The 9710-nt window shown below is 51.0% G+C and overlaps 2 protein-coding genes across 2 annotated transcripts; one reads left to right on the top strand and one right to left on the bottom strand.

Moving 5' to 3' along the window:
* ACTL7A (actin like 7A) lies at positions 3658–5174 on the bottom strand. The gene has a single exon (XM_005684278.2). It carries the CDS (start codon positions 5098–5100, stop codon positions 3784–3786), a length of 1317 nt encoding a protein of 438 aa, XP_005684335.1. The 5' UTR covers positions 5101–5174; the 3' UTR covers positions 3658–3783.
* On the top strand, positions 7480–8884 carry ACTL7B (actin like 7B). The gene has a single exon (XM_018052843.1). It carries the CDS (start codon positions 7534–7536, stop codon positions 8785–8787), a length of 1254 nt encoding a protein of 417 aa, XP_017908332.1. The 5' UTR covers positions 7480–7533; the 3' UTR covers positions 8788–8884.

Here is a 9710-nt window from a genome sequence, read left to right as displayed (position 1 = left end):
AATCAGTCCTGGGTGTTCATTGGAAGGACTGATGCTGAAGCTGAAACTCCAATACTTTGGCCACCTGATGCGAAGAGCTGACTCATTTGAAAGGACCCTGATTCTGGGAAAGATTGAGGGCAGGAGGAGAAGGGGACGACAGAGGATGAGATGGTTGGATGGCATCACCAACTCAATGGACATGGGTTTGGGTGAACTCTGGGAGTTGGTGATGGACAGGGAGGCCTGGCGTGATGCAGTTCATGGAGTGGCAAAGATTCAGACACAACTGAGCAACTGAACTGAACTGAACTACCCATCAGGTGTCAGTATGACATACCCCCTCCTCCTCTTATGATAACCACAAATATCTCTCAGTTCAGTTCAGTTCAGTCACTCAGTTGTATCCGACTCTTTGCGACCTCATGAATCACAGCACGCCAGGCCTCCCTGTCCATCACCAACTCTCGGAGTTCACTCAAACTCATGTCCATTGAGTCAGTGATGCCATCCAGCCATCTCATCCTCTGTCATCCCCTTCTGCTCCCAGCATCAGGGTCTTTTCCAGTGAGTCAGCTCTTTGCATCAGGTGGCCAAAGTATTGGAGTTTCAGCTTCAGCATCAGTCCTTCCAATGAACACCCAGGATTGATCTCCTTTAGGATGGCCTGGTTGGATCTCCTTGCAGTCCAAGGGACTCTCAAGAGTCTTCTCCAACACCACAGTTCAAAAGCATTGATTCTTCTGCGCTCAGCTTTCTTTATAGTCCAACTCTCACATCCATACATGACTACTGGAAAAACCATAGCTTTGACTAGACGGAGTTTTGTTGGCAAAGTAATGTCTCTGCTTTTCAATATACTATCTAGGTTGGTCATAACTTTCCTTCCAAGGAGTAAGTGTCTTTTAATTTCATGGCTGCAGTCACCATCTGCAGTGATTTTGGAGCCCAAAAAATGAAGTCTGACACTTTCCACTATTTCCTCATCTATTTGCCATGAAGTGATGGGAGCGGATGCCATGATCTTCGTTTTCTGAATGTTGAGCTTTAAGCCAACTTTTTCACTCTCATCAAGAGGCTTTTGAGTTCCTCTTCACTTTCTGCCATAAGGGTGGTGTCATCTGCATATCTGAGGTGATTGATATTTCTCCTGGGAATCTTGATTCCAGCTTGTGCTTCTTCCAGCCCAGTGTTTCTCATCATGTACTCTGCATAGAAGTTAAATAAGCAGGGTGACAATATACAGCCTTGACTTACTCCTTTTCCTGTTTGGAACCAATCTTGTTCCATGTCCAGTTCTAACTGTTGCTTCCTGACCTGCATATAGGTTTCTCAAGAGGCAGGTCAGGTGGTCCAGTATTCCCATCTCTTTCAGAATTGTCCACAGTTTATTGTGATCCACACAGTCAAAGGCTTTGGCATAGTCAATAAAGCAGAAATAGATGTTTTTTTCTGGAACTCTCTTGCTTTTTCGACATTACCAAATGTCTCTCGGTAGTCAAAACTGTTCCAGTTGGGAGCCAATGGGCTAAGATGGCTTCAAATACTAAAAACTTCATCTTTTTTTCTGTATGAGGAAGATGCTTTTTTCTCTGCAAGGGCTACTAATATGGAACAAGTGAGAGAATTCATAAAAGTGCTTTGAAAAGAGATTATACAGTTGTTCAGCCTTATATTGGTATTTTTCATTTTAAAATGCAGTATGGCATTTATTCTTAGGATGGCCTAGGAATTCCCATTCTCTAGAATCATCTCCCATTGCCTCCACTTCATCAAGACCCTCTTCACCTTTTGGGGGTTCTTAATAGGGGGGTTCATAGACCCTTAAGGAATCTGGAGATAGTGTATTTCTATAATCCTATGTATTTTATTTGATGTGTTTAAAGAATATTATTCTGAGGGGTCCATAGGCTTTAACCACTCTGTCAAAGAGGTCCAAAGGTTAAGAATTAACCAGACTTCAACCTTCCCATCAATGAATGTTCTTCGAGTGTTGACAGTAGTGGTTTGGGCAGAAACACAAGGCAGACCTCTCTCAAGTCAGTGTACCCAACTCCTATCTGATGCCCTGATCCTCCAGGGTAAGGCTTATCCTTGCTGACTAAGCCGTTCTGTGGCTATTTTTGCTTCTTTCCTCTAGCTTGCTGGTGCCAGCCATCTGTGCTTACTCACCAGGCCTCCAGGGTGAGGCATTTGCATCTTTCAAGGCTGTCTGTAAGGCAAACCTGGAGGTTATAAGGATGGCTCTGTAGGGTTTCTCCCTGAGCCTGGTAGAGATGCCATAGCTCTCCTATGCGTGCTTGAATGTGTGCACCTTTGGGTGTATGTGTGGCTCAGGATCCTGGTAAGGCATTTGGGCTTCTGTATTTAAGCGGAAGAAATCTACATATCTAACAACTCTTAGGATCACTTCCTGGAGGCCACACACTAGTTTTCAAATGTTTATCTCTGATAGTTTCTTCAAAGCTAAACTTTATTTTTGTTGTTTTATATCTCATATGTGTAATCAGCTGTGTGAGGTAGGCGTTTGAATTCAATTTTACAGGTGAATAGACTCAGGTCACGGGCTTCCTGGTAGCTCAGTGGTAAAAAATCTACCTGCCAGTGTAGGAGTCATGGGTTTGATCCCTGGGTCAGGAAGATCTGGAGAAGGACATAGCAACTCACTCCAGTATTCTTCCCTGGCAAATCCCATGGACAGAGGAGTCCAGTGAGCTACTTACAAACTGCCTGCAGGAATACCCCCTACCATGCTGGGCCCTGGAAGGGCTTCCAGGCCATGAGCGTCTTTATGTTCCTTCGGTTCTTCAGTTGGGTTAGAGTGACCAGAATGGAACAACCTCCCACAAACCCATAGCATCCACTGCTAAACCAGCAGCCTTTATCCTGAGCCCATTCCAAACTCCTTGTATACCCTGCAGGTTGATGGAGAATCCAGTCCTGTCAGAGATGAGCAGCTGCTGTTTGAAGTGTCTGGAGATTGGCTGTGGGTTGCATCCTCATGACCTTAGTGCTGATAAACCCCAAGATAAATCTTCCCCCAGTTTTTAAAGGGGGAGATCTATATAGCACCTATTCCCTGAAGAGTTTTTCCCTTAAGATAACACATACTTTGCTCATAACGCATGGGTTTCAGCAGCTAGTCACCGTGATGGCTTGGTAAGAACTGATACTGAGACATCATAAGTGACTACTGGGACTAAAAGAAAGTGCAATCAAAGCAGGTTGTCAGACATCTTCATCAGCTCCTCGAGCCTTCAGAGGTGCTGATCAAGTGTGAAAGGTGCCCTGCTCCTTTGTGGGAGATTGAACCATTACCGTGTACTTCCTGTTGCTGTTTATTGAAAGGGATATTCTTACATGCCACGACAGCATTTACTCTTCAATCTGTCACACTCCCAGAGTTTAACAGTACTACAGTACCTTATGTGGGGGATATACAAAATAAGGGACAGAGGAGTAATTGTAGAGATAGTTTCTCCCCCAAATACTTCAGCAGTCAACATAATGCACGTCTTTCTGGTCCATAATCATTCCCCCTTCCTTCCCTCCCCCCACCCCTACCCCCACTGGCCCTCTCCTTCGTCCAGCCCCCACGATTGTTTGGGCAAATGCATATTCTAAGGCAGATGCTTCATGCATGAAGTTCTCAGTGCATAAGGAAAGAGAAACACACTGTGGAAGGAAACATGAGGATTGTTTACTACTACAGAAGTGAACGGGCTGACTCTGTTCCCTGTGTGTGAGATGGGTGCTCACCCAGCAAAGCCGATGCATGTCACAGCGACCATACTGCCTTGGAGTTCAGAAGCACCTTCTGTAGAGGAAGAAAGGTCCATGTTCCTCGTACTCAGAGCGGTGGACCCACAGCGGTTGGAAGCCCTGAAGCGACGCCAGGATGGAGCCCCCAGTCCACACTGCCGTGTCTCTCTCAGGCAGCACGCTTACCTGGGGGGTGTCATTGGGACACATGCTGCTCAGTTCCTTCTGCAGACGGTTAGGGAACCCTCTGAGCATCGTGCTCCCCCCGCAGAGCAGGATGTTCCCCATGAGGTCTCGTTTGAGGGCGATGTCACACTTGTTGAGGCAGGACACCGTCTGGGTGTGGAGGCCTAGCTGCATGGACTTAATCAGAGAAGGCTTGAAGAACATCTCCGAGCAGAGGAATCTTTCCTGGCACAGGCAGATTGCCTGCCCATCTGGAAGGGTGTACTGGATCATATGCTGAGTAGCTGGGACTTTCTTCTCTTCAATGGGGTCCAGGGCCACAAAGCAGCATTTCTTCTTGATGTCCTCCACGATGTCCAGCTGGCCCTCGGTGAAGTGTTTCCCTGCAGTGTTCATCAGGCCCATTAAGTAGGTTGTTAGGTCAGAGCCCGCATAGTCCAGCCGTCCGGTGATGCTGGGCAGAGGGTAGCCCTCGTAGATGGGGACTACGTAGGACACGCCATGGCCGACCTCCACCACCAGGCCGGAGGTCCTGCCGTAGGAGTACATGGACAGGCGGGACTGGTAGGCGATGTGCATCGCGGGTGTTCTGAAGGTCTCAAACAGCATCTCGGCATACTTCTCCCTGTTGGTGTGTGGGCTCAGGGGTGGATCTGAAACCAAGACCGCGTGCTCCTCTGGGGCAATCTTCATTTCTTGATGGAAGAGATATTCCCAGATATCCTGCACTGTATCCCAGTCCACAATGATGCCGTGTCGCAGAGGGTTAACCAGCTTGAGACGAACCTCTGGGTTGATAAGCTCATGCCCCACGAATGTCTCCTTGCGATTGTCACCAGTTTTGGCAGTCTCCATGTAGGGTTTGCCCACTGTGGTTGAGATCCTGTGGGTGGGCTTTGGCAGCCCGGCAAAGCCACATTTACAGTAGCCTGTGCCAAGGTCCACGACCACGGCTTTGGTCAGCTCTAGCTTGGGCTTCTTGACCTCAGGTGATGTTGTAGTTTCTGGCTCTGAATGGTTCCGGCGCACCCACACTGCCCGCTTGGCTGGGCCATCCTTCAAGGAGGCGGTCTGGAGGACCTGTGTGTGTGGGGAGCCCTGCTCACCTACTCTCTCGGACGGCCCATCCCCTATGACTGCTGCCTGTGGTGCCCACATGCTCTCAAGAGCCATCTTGCTCTCAGAAAATTCCTCAATCCCACCGGCCTCAAGGCCTGAAAGACTGAAATAAGAGGGCAACTTGAGAATTTCTCCAGTGGTGACATCACTGATTATGACATAATCGAGTGTCCCAGGGCTTTCTAGTGACTGGGAAACTTTGTCTTGTGTTAGGGTATATTTGAGATAGAGTTTTTGAAGTGATTTCCTTTTTTCTAAATTTTGTAATAAACCTGCCTTATCCAATCAGTATTTCTTGAGTGCTCACTATGTGCAAGGCAGGCAGCAGTGAGGGGAACAAAAGGACAAAAATCTCTGCCCTCAGAGAACTTATATTCTAGTCGGTGGGGGTTGGGGGAGAGACAGACAATAACCAAAATAAATATATGGGGGTGGGGGGGTTAGTCACTCAGTCATGTCCGACTCTTTGGACCCTGTGGATTGTAGCCCTTCAGGCTCCTCTGCCCATGGAATTCTCCAGGCAAGAATACTGAAGTTGGTTGCATTTCCTCTAAAGATGTATCGGGGATTGAACCTGGATCTCTTGCATTGCAGGCAGATTCCCTTTTCACAGGCCATTGCTAGGACTTTGGCTCTAACTCTGCATGAGGTCAGAAAGCACTAGAGAATTTTGAGCAAAGACATGATACCATCTGACTTAGGACCAGTTGCTACTATGGCAACTCTGCCAAGCACTTACTAAAGGTAAAATATTCACAGATTCCAGGGATTCAGATGAGGACATCTTGCGGGGGGGGTGGGCGGGTCATTATTCACCCTGTGCCACTTGACCTGTAAGACACTCAAAGCCTGGCATGCTCGGTTTTACAAGCTCTTCCCCCACTGCCCATGCTTGCCGTCCTTAGCCTTTCGTGTCATCAGTTAAATCCAAGCCCTTACCTCTAGCATTTGAGGTCCCCCCAACCCCTGATGGCTCAGCGGGTAAAGAAGCTACCTGTAATGCAGGAGCCTCCAGAGATGTGGGTTCGATCCCTGGACCAGGAAGATCCCCTGGAGTAGCAAACGGCGATTCACTCCAGTATCCTTGCCTGAAAAATCCCTTGGACAAAGGAGCCTGGCGAGCTACAGTCCAAAGGGTTGCAGAGAGTGGAACATGACCGAGCACACGCACCTAGTTGCCTCCACGACCTTATCCTCATCTATTTTTCCAAACACTAACTATTGGAAACTGCACCATGCTTCCCTCAGAGCCTCTGCTCAGGCTACGCTCCCTGCCTGGGATGCCTGTCCCTCCTCTAAGCTACCTGACAGGCACCCACTTACCTTTCAGTACTCGATGTGGGCACCCCCTCTGCAGAACCTTCTGACTCCCTCCCTCTGTGCTCCTGTGTCCTCCTAACAGATGTCCACCTGCAAACTCCTCTGCATCCATTCATCTTCCCGACTAGATTGGGCACTGCTTGTGGCCGGGTTGCTATCATTAGAGCTCTCAAATGCTTTAAGGAGACCTGGTACACTGAAGTTGGAGGAACTTGGGTTATAGCACACTCCAAGAGCTGTTTGCTCTGGGGCAAGTCATTTGCATTCTGAACCTTGATTTCCTCAGCTCTGCCTATCTCCCAGGATTCTGTGAAGTGTCATGTGAGATGCCTGCTACAGTGCTTGGCTCACCGGGCTGTGTGTGTGCTGTGCTAAGTCGCTTCAGTCATGTTCAACTCTTTGCGACCCTATGGACCTTAGCCTGCCAGGCTCCTCTGTCCATGGGATTCTCCAGGCAAGAATACCGGAGTGGGTTGCCATGCCCTCTTCCAGGGGATCTTCCTGACCCAGGGATTGAACCTGTGTCTCATACATCTGCACTGGCACTACATCTAGTAGTGGGTTCTTTGCCGCTAGCATCACCCGGGAGAGCCTTTGGCTCACTGCTGCTGCTAAGTCACTTCAGTCGTGTCCGACTCTGTGCGACCTCTCAGCAGCCCACCAGGTTCCCCCATCCCTGGGATTCTCCAGGCAAGAACACTGGAGTGGGTTGCCATTTCCTTCTCCAGTGCATGAAAGTGAAAAGTGAAAGTGAAGTCGTTCAGTCGTGTTCGACTCTTAGCGACCCCATGGACTGCAGCCTACCTTATCACCCTTTCATCAAGCTGAGAAGCAAGAGGTGATCAGCTAGTGGACGGGGGATTAGGAATAAGGATATAAGGTGAGAAAGAGCAGAAACCTCTGAGACGCAAGTGTGCTTGGATTTCTAAAACTGTGCTGGCCACCTGTTCTGTCCTGAAGCAAAGTTGAGTTAGGCCAGTGGGGTTGGCGGGGGGGATAGATCAAGGGCCTGCCCAGACAAAGCCCCCCGCTACAACTGCCAGAATGGACCAGCCCATGTGACATCACAATTCCAAGGGGTTGCCAAGTCACTGCTAGAGACAGACCCTCATTTCTCCCCAGGGAGCTCTAGGATGTGGATGTGAGACAGGTGAGCAAGGAAGGCAGATGGCGACAAGGAACAGCCCTAGCCCCAAGCCGATGGGCACGGCTCAGGGGGACCCAGGAGAGGCAGGCACACTGCCAGGTCCTGATGCTGGCATCCGGGACACAAGTTCGGCCACTCCGCTGAAGATGAAGCCCAAGAAGGTGCGCAAGATCAAGGCGCTCATCATTGACCTGGGATCCCAGTACTGTAAGTGTGGCTACGCAGGTGAGCCGAGGCCCACCTACTTCATCTCCTCCACGGTGGGCAAGCGCTACTCAGAGGCGGCCGACTCCGGTGACACCCGCAAGGATACCTACGTGGGCCACGAGCTGCTCAACATGGAGGCGCCTCTGAAGCTGATCAACCCGCTCAAATATGGCATCGTGGTGGACTGGGACTGCATCCAGAGCATCTGGGAGTACATCTTCCACACGGCCATGAAGATCCTCCCCGAGGAGCACGCTGTGCTGGTCTCTGACACCCCGCTCAGCCCCACGAGCAACCGGGAGAAGTATGCGGAGCTGCTGTTCGAGACCTTCGGCATCCCTGCCATGCACGTGACGTCCCAGTCGCTGCTGTCCATCTACTCCTATGGCAAGACCTCTGGGCTGGTGGTGGAGAGTGGGCATGGCGTCTCACATGTGGTGCCCATCTCCGAGGGCGACGTGCTGCCTGGCCTGAGCAGTCGAGCCGACTACGCGGGCAGCGACCTCACCAACTACCTGCTGCAGCTGCTCAACGAGGCCGGCCACAAGTTCACTGACGACCACCTGCACATCATCGAGCACATCAAGAAGAAGTGCTGCTACTCGGCCCTCAAGCCCGAGGAGGAGCTCGGCCTGTGCCTGGAGGATCTGCGCGTGGACTACGAGCTCCCAGATGGCAAGCTCATCACCATCGGCCAGGAGCGCTTCCAGTGCGCCGAGATGCTCTTCAAGCCCACCCTGGTAGGCAGCAACCAGCCTGGCCTCCCTGCGCTCACCGCTGCCTGCCTGAACCGCTGCCAGGAGGCGGGCTTCAAGGAGGAGATGGCTGCCAACGTGCTGCTGTGCGGCGGCTGCACCATGCTGGACGGCTTCCCTGAGCGCTTCCAGAGGGAGCTGAGCCTCCTCTGCCCCGGGGACAGCCCTGCAGTGGCCGCGGCTCCCGAGAGGAAGACCTCCGTGTGGACCGGCGGCTCCATCCTGGCTTCCCTGCAGGCCTTCCAGCAGCTGTGGGTCAGCAAGGAAGAGTTTGAGGAGCGGGGCAGTGCGGCCATCTACAGCAAGTGCTGAACAGCAGGGTCCCCACCGGCCAGGTCTGGGGGCAGGCAGCCACAGGCCACTCTATACACATTTTCAGAATTTCACATAAAATTTTACAGTGCAGTGGCTCCTGTCTGGTCTGGATTTCTTGCTCTAGGCTGATAGCAGAAGGTGGGGAGGGGGATTTGGGCTTTCAGTCTGTATCTGTTGGGTTAGGAGAAGCAGGCACGAGGGGAGGCTCACCGGCCCTTCCCCTTCTGCCCTGTTCCTGAGGATGACATCATCATAGAGCCCAGGATGTGGCTTCTTGTTCCATTAGCTCTTCAGGGTTCAAAGCCCAATCCAACCAACACTCATATTGCTTGCTCACCCATAGACCAAGGGGGGAACAAAGGCTCAAATTAAGGGACTGGCTTGGGTTACAAAGTTATGTTGTGAGTGGGACACTCAAACTAGGTGTCTCCTGTCTTTGCCCCTGATGGTCGCCTGCCCACAGCTTTATCACTGCTTGACTGCCTCGCTAAACATCTGCCGCACCCCCCTCCCTACCCCGCAGAGGTATAGCCCATGAGTGTCTCCTGAGTGGAAAGGGCCATTTCTACCCATCAGTGGCCCTCTCCTTTTAGACTCCTGCCAAAACTGGCTATTTTTACAGCGTCACAAGGAGCCACTGAATCTGGAAGATGTTAAGAGAAACCAGAAGGCCATTTGGAAATCATTTGGTTCTCTCCCTCATGTAGAGATGGGGAAACTAAGGACCACGATGGAAGGGGCCATGTCAGTGGTTGAGCCTGGGTCATGATTATTTCCAGGAGGGCTTCCCAGATGGTGCCAGTGGTAAAGAACCTGCCTGCCAATGCAGGAGATGTAAGAGATGCGGGTTTGATCCCTGGGTTTAAGAAGATCCCCTGGAAGAGGGCATGGCAACCTATTCCAGTATTCTTGCCTGAAGA

The sequence above is a fragment of the Capra hircus genome, chromosome 8 (assembly GCF_001704415.2).
Source record: "Capra hircus breed San Clemente chromosome 8, ASM170441v1, whole genome shotgun sequence".
Taxonomy (NCBI): domain Eukaryota; kingdom Metazoa; phylum Chordata; class Mammalia; order Artiodactyla; family Bovidae; genus Capra; species Capra hircus.
The sequence above is the reverse complement of the archived record's forward strand: the minus strand, read 5'-3'. Positions and strand labels throughout refer to the sequence as shown.